This window comes from Ambystoma mexicanum, chromosome 9, assembly GCF_040938575.1.
Source record: "Ambystoma mexicanum isolate Mex_15411 chromosome 9, UKY_AmexF1_1, whole genome shotgun sequence".
Lineage (NCBI taxonomy): Eukaryota > Metazoa > Chordata > Amphibia > Caudata > Ambystomatidae > Ambystoma > Ambystoma mexicanum.
The window spans coordinates 1,025,295,237-1,025,310,558 of NC_090931.1; the positions used below are offsets into that span (position 1 = coordinate 1,025,295,237).

The 15,322-nt window shown below is 43.5% G+C and overlaps 1 protein-coding gene across 7 annotated transcripts in view; it reads left to right on the plus strand.

Moving 5' to 3' along the window:
- LOC138488904 (sodium channel protein type 2 subunit alpha-like) overlaps window positions 1-15,322 on the plus strand; it is a 1,014,718-nt gene that overhangs the window by 264,124 nt on the left and 735,272 nt on the right. For all 7 annotated transcript variants that reach the window (XM_069616299.1, XM_069616302.1, XM_069616297.1 and 4 more), the window contains exon 2: window positions 2,094-2,411. In XM_069616299.1, the coding sequence (XP_069472400.1) occupies window positions 2,142-2,411 (270 nt within the window). In that variant the 5' untranslated portion in view covers window positions 2,094-2,141. The remainder of the gene's footprint in view (window positions 1-2,093; window positions 2,412-15,322) is intronic.

The following is a 15,322-nucleotide window of genomic DNA, read 5'->3' on the forward strand; positions in this document are numbered from 1 at the left end:
CTCAGACTCGGCAAGAGAGAGAGCACATCACACTAGCACTAAGATCCCGACACTGGCTACAGCTCAAAAAAAGGAACCACTTAAAAACCCTCTGCATTTCCCACATTGCAATTTGCAGCCAAGGAGAAAAATTCCTACAAGAATAAATCTCCATGTAGAGGCCAAAAAGAACCCTAGGATCCAACAATGACATATGTCTGGAACCAGAAAATGAAATAGGGTGGAACAAGCTTTCCATACATCTCCTGAAGACCATGGAACTCGCTTTGCAAAGAAATGCACAGAATAGAGGAGCAACTGAATGAACTTCAGGGAAGCACTAGCAACACGGCTAATTGATCTCACATCCTAAAACGTCGAACTGCATTCCAAGAGAAGCTCCGAACATCAATGCAGAAGGTGCACCGGCGCCAGAGTACCAGAGCACATTGTATCATTGTGTAACTGCCTGACAAATGATGGGGCTTTCTGGTAATATGATGGCAATAACTGGCCAATGGTGTGAGTGTATGGAGAAAGGAAACCAATGCATGTGTTTCAGCCCCAAGTATTGGCTTAGTCAATGCTTGTTGAAAAGGCAGATGGTTATGAAGGTATTTGCATTGTAGATATTCATTTTCTGAAATTCCTAGCATTCTATGATAGCATTAACAACCAAGGAGGTTGCTGGCTGTATTGCAGATGGATCACACTATATATATATATATATATATATATATATATATATATATATATATATATATATATATATATATATATATACAAGGATAGCATTTAAGTAAAGTAGATGACCACATATAAACACCAGAACATAATATAAGTGGAATTCCAAAATAAATTAGATCATGTATGCTGTTTCATGATTGAACATGAATAAGAACAGATTAGAGCATGGTAGATAATAATGCATATCTAACTAATGGCAAAGCTGACAAAATAATGTTTAACACATAGGGGCCAATTTTGAATGCGGCATAACGTGAACAGAATGCATAAAAGCGTTTTACGCATTTCGTTTACGTTATGCATCATTTTCAAGTATTTGCATGCTGAAGAGGAGGGGCGGATATTCATTTACGTGTTTGCCTCCCCCTTCCTCTCCACCATGCAAATCCTCATTTTTACGCCAGCGTTGCATTTGCATGCTGGCACAAATGTCAGGGATTCCTATGGAGTGTGCATCTTTTCGCACCAGCAAAAAGCAGGCGGCCTCCATAGGAATCCATCATAAACACCACCTTCCATGCATTTAACAGGCGGCATTTACTCAATTTGCAGGGCAGAGTGCAAAAGCGTGGTGTACAACCATCTGCACTGCATTTTTACGCTCCCCTTTTGCATTCCCTGTGCACATGAGGAAAGTGACATGTCGGGGACCTGTTTACGTAGGAGTGTCAAAATAACAGGTTCCTGCCCTGTTTTTACAGGGAACTCGAAACGTAGCCCCTGCTTGTGACAACGATATATTATTTGTTCCTTGTTGAAAGGCCTTATGTATTTGTTTTATGATCTTCAACAGTGTTTACCTTTGAAGTCACATTAAATAAGCATGTTTGTGACAATATTAAAGGGGCCGTACATTTTATACGAACAAATACTATAATTAAGGCCAATGAATGAAAGAATTGCTTTCAAATGTACCCAACTAAAACCTAACGTAAATCATGAGGTGCAGCATAGCTGCGTAAACAAAGTGAAGGTTTGTCAGGCTGATATGAGTTACTCTGGTGGGGCTGATATGAGTTACTCTGTTGGCGCTGATATGAGTTACTCTGGTGGGGCTGATATGAGTTACTCTGTTGGGGCTGATATGAGTTAGTCTGTTGGCGCTGATATGAGTTACTCTGGTGGGGCTGATATGAGTTACTCTGGTGGGGCTGATATGAGTTACTCTGTTGGCGTTGATATGAGTTACTCTGGTGGAATTCATGCTTTTGTAGATGTATGTGAATTCTGCAGATCTGTATCGTTCATCATGTGTCGTGTTTTGTTTTTGATAATCTGTAATCTCAACTATTTGAAGTAAACGAACGCATACATACATTTATGTTCATGCACAGAATACTAAAACGTGTGTCCATTTCCTCTTGCAGCAAGTTCTTTTGGAAGAGGCTCACTGGTAACCATTGCAGGATGAAAAGATGGAGCCGCCACTGCATATCCCACCAGGACCTGACAGCCTCCGCTACTTCACCCGGGAATCTCTTCAAGCTATCGAACGGCGCATTGCAGAAGAGAAGGCCAAGAAGCCCCCCAAGACAGACCGCAGAGATGACGACGATGACAATGGCCCAAAGCCAAACAGTGACTTGGAAGCAGGCCGATCACTGCCATTTATTTATGGGGACATACCCCAAGGAATGGTTTCCACGCCCATGGAGGACCTGGACCCCTACTACAGCAATCAGAAAGTGAGTTCTTTGGGGCTACAGGTGCACTTCATCATTCTGAAATTGATCCCACTGCGTCTATTTCATGAAATGATAGCACTGAACCCGTGGTGCAGTTGTTAAACTGTGACCCTGGTTCGGCTGTCGCTATGCTACACATGCTCTGATGGCCGACATTCTTGGATGCACGATAGCAATGATTGTTTATGGGAATGTAAGTGAAGGCTGCATGTTAGAACACATGTACACGGTGGGGTAATGCTTCCCTAAAGAGTTTCATTATCCAAAAACATGACTTTGGTGTTAGACATACTGTTCCGTGAAAATTAACATGTATTTCGGAGTTTCACACATTCTCTATTAATCAATGAATTCCTCATCAAGACAGATTGGTTGGAAGGGAAAATGTGTGAAGGCGCATCGAAATAGTTGGCCAGCCGCAGAATTATTTAGAAAATGACTCCATGAAATATGGCATAGTTTTTCTATAAGTAAACAAACTCTGTTTAAGTTAATTAACGTAATTTCGTTCCATGTGCCCACCTACTGTATTTTGAAACAGCAGGTAGTGCATTTGACTTGCCCATTTGCAATGAGCATACTGGCCGTTATCGTTATGATGCAAAACCACAAAATCCCCGAAATTCACCAGTTATGCGTAGCAAAGCAACCAATAAAACGGAACCCTTCACAAATGACATAGTGGATGACATCACTACTGCTGTCGCCAACAGCAGCCTTACTGTTTTTTGGTAATATGGACAGGCGTAGTGTGCAGGGAGTATATGCACAGGTCATGTTCAGGGTGGTTTTCGGTTGTTTGTAGGTTTCGCACTGTAAGCATAACATCCTGGTAACTGGAGCCTATCCTGGACATGTCTGCATCTTTATTCATGTGTGGGACTGCCTAACCATAGCAGATGGCAACACATCCCATTAACCAAATTCAGTGAAGCTTTGGTACTTTCTTACCACATAACCCTTGCCATAGTAACTTCAGGACATGATTTGCAGAAATGCCCCACGAGCACTGTTACTCATGCATGACCTTCAGCCATGCCCATCCACAGAAACCCAGCATCCAGTGGCCGCAGGTCATGGGCTGCAGCCATACCTTTGCGATATTCATCGGGGGTGCATCACCTCTGGCTACAGCACAGGCACAGTGCTTTTGACTGCAGTGTCCATTGTGCACAGCCTATGGGTGTGCCCTGAAGGCATTGTACCTTGATGTGACCTTCTGTGGGAAGGGGATCTACACACAGAGCATTGTAGGATCTGATGACCTGTGCACAGCTCCTACAGTGAATTGGCTGCAGGTCATGCCCTGTGGGTAGCCTACACAGTGGGATTGTGACAAATAATGACAGTGCATGTGCACAGGCCCTACATTGTGTGTACTATGCTGGGCAACTGGAGCACACTCTGGGCATGGCTATAGGGCACACTCTGCTCATTCAAGAAGAGTATGGTTGTATTAATGCCACTGATGATGTCATTGTTGATAGCATAGGCCTAAGTTGCCAATTCTGTGATCTACAATGTCAACTAATATTGTATCTGTGACTTCATATGTGAAGCCATGAGCAGTGCAAGGCATGACACAGGTAATGATAACTGAGACATTTCTGCAGATTTTAGGATTTAAATTGTAACAATAATGACCCTTCAGCCAATGTATTTTTTTCAGTGAACATATGTATGTATGTTACATATTGGCTTTACTTACATGCAGTGCCCAACAGACGCGGCTAGAGAGGAAGGAGATCATGTATAGCCCACAACGCCAGGCACATAGCTATATGACTATATGATACATGTTTTATTTCCCTGAGGTGCCCATCGATCTCTACAATGTAACAGAAAATTGCAGTTTATGAAAAGCCTTTAGTTATTATTCAAGAACAAAGTACAATTTTGAGTCTGAACATCTATCACACAACAAAATGTACTAATGTAGTAACATCATTTGATATGGTAGTTATGAAGTATACCCAGGGAAGGGGTCTGCAACCTTTGGGTCTCCAGATGTTTTGGACTACTACAACTCCCATCACCCCTAACCAGCAGAGTCAATAGCCAGATGTCATAGAATTGTAGTCTGAAACATCTGGAGAGGCAAGGTTGCAGGCGCTTGACCTATGGATATAACTTTATGGCAAAGCGTATGCAATTTTTAGAAAAACACACATTAGGTGCTACCGACGGCCTACTCGCAACCTTCCTTACTGTTTCCGGCACCTAACGTCCAGGTAATACCGGGATATTACGGGCGGCGGGGGAAGGGTAAGTTCCCATTCCCTTGGAGTCCCATCAGGGAATGGGAACAGTGAAGCACCCGCACCGCTGGTAACGGTGCCGGTGCTTGAGTGAAAAATCTGCCGCTATGCGCTTGAACTGCTCTCTTGAGTAGCTCACTGCCTCTACCGGCAGTCTTGTAGTTTGCCAGTCCCGAAAAGGTGCCGGTAATCATTGTTACCAGCACTCTTGTCCAGACCGGCAAACATATGAGTGCTATTATGTTCTGACTCAGCATGAATTGTGTTTCTCTCTATACCTCATGCCAAGCATCAGTTGAATGAAACAAATGTTAGTGGAAAGAAAACAGCTTCTTTTTTTAGTATAATATTTTCTTTGAGTGGTTTGTAATCTCTGCAGCAATCACATGAACTCCCTTGTTCTACCCAGTGCATCACATGGCAATGCACTGTTCTTTCTGTCTCGCTCTTACTCTGCCCTCTTTCTCTCTTTTCCATTATCTCTTTCTCCCACCAAAGATCATGTTGTCAGGTGCACATTTGCTAGAGCCACCTAAGCTGTTGCTGACAGCACCACTAGCAGAGAAAAACACGGCATTCCGAAGGAGGGGGTGAAGCGGTGGGGGGGGGAGGTGGCTCTGTCTTTTATTTGAATGAGAGCAGCAGGAACAGAGTCACCCCCTGAGGTTGGGACCAGGCTGATATTTGTAGATATGCATTGCGATTGTGTAGGTCTGGCCTGAATGTCATCACCACACTGAGAGTGTATTGAATATATATAGGGTGGTGCCGAGCGATAGTGAGAAACTGTGCAGGGGGTTCAGAAACTCTGACAGACCTTGCAAGGGGCCTGAAGACCAGGCCACAGGGTCTATCACTGCAGCTGTTATTTCTTATTTGTGTTAATGACTAGTGTTTGTGCATATTGAAACAAGTGTATAGGTTCAGCAGTACTGCCAAATCATCAGTGGCTAGCAGACAAGAAAATAACCTATGCTTTGGTGCTCACTGAAAAAAACGATCACTGTTTTAATCAGAGCATGACCCTTTCCAAGAAGAAAGGGTATTTTGAGAGACAACATGGTTTGTATGCTTAGCAACATGAGCTGTTACATTATATGTAATTGTAGTAACATTGTAAACTGGTGGATGTTTAATTATTGCTTGTCTTACTGATCAAAGCACATGATTAAAACCTAGAATAACCATATAGGTTATTTTCTGATAGAGGTTTATCATTCCAAGATGCGAAGTCTGATACTCTCATGTGTGCTCTTTTCCAACGAGAAATGGGACGGGCACGCATACTGTCATATTTCTGGAGAGCTTTCTGGGTTTGGGAGCCTCAGCAGATTTTTAGAAAAAGTGGGATGGAGAGGCGAAGCTGCGTAGCAGAGTAAAGATGGCTGTGCAGATGGCAACTCCCCAATTCACAAACACTCTTAGCTAATTATAAAAATATGTAAAGGACAAGGGTCTGGAACCGTTGCCTCTCCAAATGTTTTAGACTACAACTACCACCAGCCCTAAACAGCATTGTGAATGCCAAGGGATCATGGGAGTCATAGTCCAAAACGTCCTGAGTGCCGCAAGTTTATACAGGATTTATTGATCAGCTTTTTCAGTTTTCTCTGCATGATTACGCCTTCTTTGCAACTGTTACCTTATGCTGTCAATAGGCGGCAGAGTACAAAATAAGGTTTAAAATAAAAGGGGATTGTGATATATTTCGGGGTATCATATTCTGTCATTTTGTTCAAAGGATGTCTGTCTGTCTGTATGTCTGTCTATCTGTCTATGTATCTATCTGTACGTATGTCTGCCTGTATATCTATCTGTCGGTCTATCTATCTATCTATCTATCTATCTATCTATCTATCTATCTATCTATCTATCTATCTATCTATCTATCTATCTATCTATCTATCTATCTGTATGTCTGCCTGTATATCTATCTATCTATCTATCTATCTATCTATCTATCTATCTATCTATCTATCTATCTATCTATCTATCTATCTATCTATCTATCTATCTATCTCCATCTGTGTCTGTCTGTCTGTCTGTCTGTCTGTCTATCTATCTGTATGTCTGCTTGTATGTCTATCTATCTAGCTATCCATCTGTCCATTTATCTGTCTGTCTGTCGGTCTGTCTGTCTGTATATCACGTTTTCCGATGCTTATAATGTTGCCACCCATCATCAAATCTAAAGAAAACCTGCTCAAAAACAATATAGACACTACTGTGAAGATCTGTCCGTGGGGGTCAGTCAATGTTAGTCAAAGCTTGCATTTGCCCTTCAGTTTGCTCTCTGCCTCTGCCCTCTTGAGAAGCGAGTGTCTGTGCCTAAGGTGCGCTTTTGCTTGTCCCGTGCAAATTCATCCGATTTGGTTTGGAAAATCCCATTTGAGATAGCCGGTGGTATAGCCAGAGGCAAATTCTGGGCAAAGTTCTCACTGGGCATGGCATCATGCCAAGCTCATTTGCCACAGTGGGAGGGAGTGGTGGACTGGCCTATAGGAAACCTTGGAGACTTCCCGATAGGCCTCTGCACAATTGACCTGTTTTATGTGGTAACTTATTTTTTTTCCACTTTTTCTCATAGGAAAAGTGTTAGGTTTGCTGAAAATGTGTAATATGGGTCCACTTTGAAAATTATTTCCTGTGCCTCTTTTGGTTCCCAGTGCACCCCTGGTGGGAGGCATGGGGTGCCCCAGACATAGATGAAGGCCATGCCCCAGGAATAATTGCCACTTGCCATGGCCACTCTGGACAGCTAGTTGGTGCTTGGCGCAAGCCCTGAGAAAAGGGGACACTGGGCAAGGATGCAGGCCATTCCTAGTGGGCCCACAGGGGGAGGGTGAGTGGTGAATGCAGATATTCTCATTCCTTTGGCCAAAGGGGGTGGCAAGGGGTGCATAGGGCATGGCTGAAGGGCATGCCCCAATCATAAATTACGCTTCACATGGCTGTAAGCACTACCCAGTTGAAACATTGTGTTTCTCGGAAGTGTCCGGACATGTCATGTCCCAGCATCAGCTTCAAGCCTTTGTCATGCCCATTGCTCAAACTGGGGCTATGGGAAGAGGTGTGAGCATGGCCACAAGCTAGGTTTTGGGAAAGGTGCGCAATGGTCTACGCCCTGTGGGCACATATGGTTGTCTCGGGAGGATAGCTTAGGGCGTAACGTGCTCACCTTGGAAGCAAGACGACACGGAGCAACACAGGTTCGATCCCCGGGTCCGCGCTTAGAAACCTCTGGGTATTAAGCGTGTTATAAATAACCTATCATATCATATCAGGAAGTTCCTGGGGCCACGTGTCCCCTAGTCATGGACACAGACCAGAGCACGTGGCCACATAGATGTGCCAGGAAGAACCTGGGCAAAGTGTCCACTGGGTATGCCAGAGGCCATGCCCAGTTGACACAGCTGCTAGCTAAGAAGAGTCTGGGCCTTTTCCTCGGCTCTTGGAGGTGCCTGTTGCAAGGCTCAGGGCCATGCCACCAGCACAATGTCAACTAGGCAGGGTTGCAAAGTGGATGCGGTGAGTGGTTTGGGGGTGCCCCTGGCATGACTGAAGGCTAGGCGGCAAAGTAGGTATAGCATGTATCATAAAAAAACAGTGGCAAATATTTGCTGAACATCTTTGGTTAAAGGGACTTCACGGTTATATCACAAAACAACAACATCCCACAAATTCTCCAGTTATGCATTTATAGGGACGATCATTCGGCCACTGCCATGCACTGCTCATGATCCCACACGTGCCATCAAAAATGAATTGTACAGGACATGATGACTAAACGATCTAAGGAAAAACACCAAATTGTTAATTGTAATGTTTAACTTAATGTAGGAACAAAGGAAAGGTGGGGTAAAGTGGTTTTAGAGTTCTCCTTTCTGCCAATAATGCATGTGCTATGTACAAAAAACTAAAGGGGGTACGGGTGGTAGAGAGGTAGAATGAAAGACCGACACAGAAACCTGTAATGTTGATGAGTGCAGGTTGGAAGCACCCGTTACCTGTGTTCCAACACAAAACACAGCTCAAATGGCCTGTACAGATTCTTTTCAAGAGCTGTCCAAGAACCTACTTTCCCATCTCATTGAGCACACCATGAAAAGTTATGAGCAGTGCATGGCCTTGTTGACTTACTCCCATCTCAGAGGTCACTTCTTTCACCAGGATGGCACGTTTCACAACTTTAAAACAAAATGACAGGGTGCTCTTGAAACGGCATTTGTATTGTACACAGATCTCTTGAACCTACACAGAGTATTCTTAGTAACCGCCTCAGGCAGAGCACCTCAGTACATCTCTTGATCGTGATCACTCTCTATAAAATACATGGAATAAACATTCAATGGGCAGGCAGAGCATCTCAAACAGAGACTGAAGCACTACCTTTGGTGTTTTTTTCTTCTCCTGCTGAAGGCAACCAGACATTGTTATGGATAATATAGTATAAAAGCAGCACAGGCTTTTGTTCATATGGCTTTCCTCTGAGAGTTTTTCTATGCAATTATTTTCTCAGTCCACAGTACCATGTCTTGATCACCAGCCTGGAGAAATAATGATTACTTAAAGATTGCACTCAATAATCTGGAAAATAACTGTATTCATATTAAACTTAATGCCAACATGAAACACTGTGTGGCCCCTCCTTATAATATTGGCAATATAGTATGGTTGGCACCTCAAAATCGACACACACACCTGGTACGGTCAAAAGCCTTTGCCCTTTTTTAATTATCAGAAAGATAAACCATGTCGCCTATCGAAGTACCTTACTTGACTCCTGGAATTGAATATCGTCTGACCTCCACAATTCCTGTTTAAAACCTTGGATATCAGGATAATTTCCTTGAGGAATTAAGACACCACTCCTTAGTCTAAGTGCATGGAGCCCAAGCTTGGCGTTTGTTTTAGTCATGCGCAGGTCTAAGTCATATGACCGGCCCCAACCCTCGCTTAAGTTTGTCAGCAGAGGATGAGGGCAGGAGAATGGGTGGGGCATAAGGCAGGTGGAGGGCAGTGAAATAAGGGTACAAATGTTGTCTCAAAGTCATTTTATGATGGTCTCAGCTGTCTCACTTGGGAGAATGCTAGCTAGGTGTGGAAATTGCTAAGCTAATTTGAAGGTACGCGCAAGTGCATACCACATACACAGAAACTCAAGAAGTTTGTGTAATCAACGTAAACAAGAACAATGAGACTTAAGAAAAAGGCAAATCAAAAAGGGGAATAAGTTGGGATGATAGCCATACATTAGTAAAACAATCTAGAATCCAACTAAATGTGTCTATAGGTTAGACTTGAGCTTACCCACCAAAGCAAATGGAAGCTCAATGCAGGTTACTCTAACATATGCTCACCCTGGATGCTCATGGAAACAGGGCAATAATAGTGGCTTATGTGTCTAGATGTCAAGGCCCAGACAGGGAGTATACTTATGCTAGACATACCTTTATGCGTCCAGCCAAAAAAACATTCAATGATTCCTATTGAAAATTGAATAATTCAATCTGTAGGAGGGGACCAGACCTAGGTTACTGAAGCAAGGGCCTAGGCATTAGGTAACAGCATCAATCAGTAATAAGCAACTGAATTCAGGTAATTTAAGCAAGACTTAGAGCTATAGTGAAAATGATTGAACTGGAGAACGAGAAGAAATCAAGGAGTGCAAGGATCAGAAATAACTAAAAACAAGGATAAAAGGAGATAACAGAAGAAAGAAAACCAAACCTGAGTCTGAATCTTTAAGGTAAAGATTGAGACTGTACAAACACGGGAAGAACAGAACAGAGAGCACGCGTGGAGACCTCCATAACATGGTAAATTAAACAGGAGCTGGCAACAACAAGAGCAGAACACAAGAAGCGGGGACTGGAGACTGCAGGGACACATCACTTGGGAACAGAACTGTAGGCTGCAGGCAAAAAGCACAAGGAGCAAGCGCTTGAGACTGAAGGCGCACAGCACAAGACCAAGACTAAGCCAACTGGCAGGATGAAGCAGGGGAAAAACCTGAGCTGTGAAGTCAGGACTGGAGAAAATGGAGTACAACACCAACATTAGCAATACACAAGGTAGAATAATCAGCAGAAGGGAATTTGGCAAGGGTTTCAGCTGCTAGACGTTCATTCCTGAATGCATGGCAGCTTATAAGCAGTTCTAGCAGAAAGCAAACTCAGGATGATGTTAGATGATTGGGCTGCAGACAACTAATTACAGCTGTGGGTAATTCCAACATCTGGCATGGCCTTTCTGAGAGGAGCCAATGTGGCAATAAGTCCCGAGCCGGCGGGCCATACCACCTAAGGTAATGTCCCGGGGGCACATAGTTATTGCCATTAGTATTCTGCGGTTTTTAGCCCTGGGATACTAATGGCGTTGTTACTTTTTTCAAGCGGCTTTTGTTTTGCTGGTTGGAAAAAGCGGCGCAGCAGTACGCGTTTGTTCTACGAAGACTAGAACGTGCTTACTGCTTTATTACTACGGATCAACAGGGTGTCATTTTGGGCCAAGTTGATCCGTAGTAATGAATGGAGAGGTGAGTGAGGACGCTGGCAGACCCGGCACGCGATCCACACACACGCGTACACTGGATACACTGTGGTATGGTTCGGAATTGAGCCAATCCACGTTCAGTGTATCCCGTGGCATCGGCGTGCCGGGTGCTCATGCTGATTAACTTGAGAAGTTGATGTATAGAAATCAAGGGTCAGTAGTTGCTGCAGCCTTATGATTTCTTGCATGTCTGCTTTGTGATGAATGCAGTCCTTTGAATCATGATGACCTTGTTGCGTTCTAGAGTGGTTCTGGACTAGGCTGTCAGATTTTCAGCATTTAATGCAAACACCTTCTTTGAATGATTGACCTTTGATATTTGCTTGTAGTCTTCCATTTTTCTATGACCAGGAGTATTTTTTTGCAAGCAGATGCTGGTTGAACATACGTTTTAAAGCCTTCCATTTGAATCAGCCAATCAGGACTGAGAATACTGAGCAAACACCGGACACTGTTACCCAGTATTTGCTTTGAATTCTCTTTCCTGGCTGAACCAAATGGAAGGCTCCTTGGTGTTGTGCCTCCACTCTCCCTATGCCTCCAGCCCATTCCTTTCCTTCACGTTTTCCAGCAGTGGTGCATCACCTCCCACCCCATGCTTCTTCCCGGCCCCCATGCCATTTCGCTCGAGCTTGCCATTGTTCCTGCTCACCTCTTGTGAGACCATGCTCCCTCTGAGTTGCCTCTTCTTCAAGTCTTCCTGACACTGGTTACTTGGGCCGCACCCTGCTCTTCTCTCAGAGGCTATGGTGGGCAGGGCTTCTCCAATGCACTTTGCTCTCCCTTGCACTCTGCCTGCTTCATGCTGTGTACTGCCATTACGCCACAGGACGCATTCTATCCACATCTCCATGGAGTTGCTGCACGTGGAGTCATCCCTTTTATTTTCGGTCCTCCTCCATGGGTGCTATTAACTTTTTTGCTGTGAGTCCCACAACCCGTGGCACTAAGACTTTATTAGTACTTTGGGCCATATTAGTAATGGTTGCCAAGGTCCAGCATCTCCAACAAGCATAGAAGCAGAGTTATGATAGAAGGCACCAAATTAAAAGGATTCCTGTTTTCAATGTGACAAGATCATTAGCAGTTTCTCTGGGTTTTGTTAGGCCGAGCAGTGAGCCATGTGACCCAGGGACTGATGGTTACATTTTTCTTTTTAGATATTACATGATAGGTTGGGATAAACAACTAATAATGTATAATAGTTCACATGGGGTATTACTACAACAGGAGTTCTGGGTTGCTAATGATGGGAGGGTCAAGATAAACAAAAATACAGTGCGGGTGCCATTCACCCCCTGTTCTAATTGTCCCTGTTCTTGTCTCTCCTGATAGACTCTACTCCAAAGAACTCAGGATTCCAAATTGTGGGCTAACAGAAAACAAAAATAATCTTTAGACCTCCTTATCTGTTTGGCTACCCAACTCTAATAATAAGGGTTCTAACAATTACCGAAAGTAAACAGTCCAAGGTCCCTACTCTTTTCAGTCTAACTCTTCACCACTGTAGTAAACAAAATGGTTATTTTAGATTAGGTTCTTATAGTGGTAACTCACAGTCTGGATCATCTTTCTAGTCATGCTTCCAGACACTCTCCTGGAGTCAGGAGTTAAGTTTGGCCCCTCTTTGGGTTCTTCAAGTGGTCCAGGGTGTAGTTGCTTTCTAACATCTCATTCAGTCAGATCCTTCTTGGCCCCTGGCTTATTGGTCAGTTTTGTCCTCTTTTCCTGACCCTTCAGATCAAAGAGGTAAGTCATCTATCCTGTGTTATATGTTTGATCGTTTTTTTCAATGTCTCCAGTTTTCACATTGGAGTTTCAAAATTGGCTCATTGTGAGGTCCTTCTCTAGAGCTTAACTTTATGAGGGTCTCCCAGATTATTCATCCAGAACGAGGTTCTCGGTTTTACACTAGGTTCACTTCTAGACCTTTGCCTTGTGGTTTCCGTTGGGCCTATCACTAGACACACCTTACAGGAGTCACAGTAAATTGTATTCTAGTTCTGGTTAGTGGTTTGCTCCAGAGGTCTTCTGCCAGACATTTGCCAGAGGTCTCCTTGACCCTTCCCGCCATTTCTGTGTATTTCTTGCCAGGTCTTCCAACAGACCATTGTAGCAGAGTACTTACTGAGCATTTTTTTTTCTCTGCGGAGTTTTGTTATGCTCTCTGTCAGGGCTTTGTAGTAGCTGTCACACTTGGCCTTTCAATATGCCGTCTCTTCATGAGTTCTTACCAGTTCATTCAACCACCATACCTTAATTCTAAATTACTTTTTGTCAGGCCATCTCTTCAGTGGTAGTTATAGATATTTCTCCTTCCTCATCTGTCACCTTTACAGGCAGATGATATTTTAATGCTCCTACTGCCAGAGGTAATTGGGTCGCGTGTGGAGGTCTGAGGTTCTTGATCCTCAAGTTCCTTCAAGTTCAAACGGTGCAGATATTCAAATCCTGATTAGCCTCTGTATCCAAGGCCTCATCGATTGCGTCCCTTCTCCTCTGGTCTTCAGTCATCCTTCTTGTGTGTTGCACTGTTCCAAATGCTTGCTGTCTTGCTGAGAATTCTGCCTTTCAGATTCAGAATGAGGGATTAAAGAGTGGCGTAGTGGTTGGTACCATCTTGGAATTCTGTGTAATGCTAACTATGAGACACTGTAGTTACGTGTCCTTTTGGTCTGACCAGTCATTGTGCAGATCCAAAGCTGCTGTCGCACTCTGGGCACAGTCTTGTATTTCCAACTATTTCTCTGATAAATATTCTGGAATTGAAGCATGAAATCGGAGAACATTGATGATCTGCAATTCTGATTGTAACTTATTCCTGTGTCTCTGTGGAGTTTTGTTGCGCTGCGGGTTCACAGTCTAGCAGAAGCGATTTCCCCCCATTCTAGAGGGTGCACTGTGAAAATCCTGAAGTTACCACCCTTTGAACAGCCACAGTCTGAAGCCACTTGACGTGACCCCCTGTCACTTATGGGGCCACTTTCTCAATCCTATCCTGGCCCGTAGTGTAGGAGTAAACATGACTGATACCCTGACCGTCTCCTGGTCTGACCACTTTATCAAGTTTTATTTCCTTTGATTTCAGTAAGGTAAGGACATGCACTTCCACCTTAGTTTGCCCGGCTAGGCGTCATAGGCTTAAAAACCTAGGCACCATCACAGGACCTGCTCTGCTTGAGGCCCTGGAACCTATAGATTTGACTTTAAAATGTGAGGATCTCTTTTTACAGGGAGGGTCTATCATGAATGCCAGCTGCATTACATGTTCTCCTTTTGTACAGCAGCTGGCGAAAACCAAAATCCAATCCATGGTTTTTCCATAATCTTGCTGTGCTGAGAGCAAAATACAGGGCCTCTGAAAGGAAATAGAGAAAATGTAGAACTCTTGATACTTCCTCGATTAAGGTACAAAAAGAATATAAGGAGGCTATTTTTTAAAGCCAAGTCAAATTATCTGCCTAACAATATTGGGTTAGTCAATATCAGACCTAGAGAGCATTTCAATGCTGTAACTAATTTTATCCATCCCCAGAACACCTCTTCAGCTACAGATCCTTCAGTTAATCAGGCCAACACCTTTAATATTTTCTTTTTTAACACAATCAAAGCTATTCAGGAGACCATATTACAAAGTAGGTCAAATGCCCTGAATCTAAATTTGTCATTTGAGCTTCAGTGTGACCCTGAGCTTGAAGGGGACTTGTTCAACACAATGACAACCAGTTTGTTTTTAAAATAGTCTCTGAGGATACTATTTTAAATTTGATGAAAACTCTTAAACCCATCAACGATTTGTTATTTGACTTACCAGCATGTGTAGCCCAATGCTTGGCTCTAGAGATCACCCCTTTCATGAACGAGTTTGTCAATACCTCTCTATCATTAGGTGTAGTGGCAGCTAGGTAGAAAAATGTCATCATAACCCCATTGTTAAAAAAAAAATATCTGGATCCACATAATCTCCAGAACTTGCACCCAGTGGCTGATTTGCTTTGGCCTGGTAAATTCCTGGAGAAAGTGGTTACCGCTGTGCTCCATGACCATGTAGAAAATTTCTCTCTGCTGGACCCTTATCAATCTTAGTTTTAGCCCTGA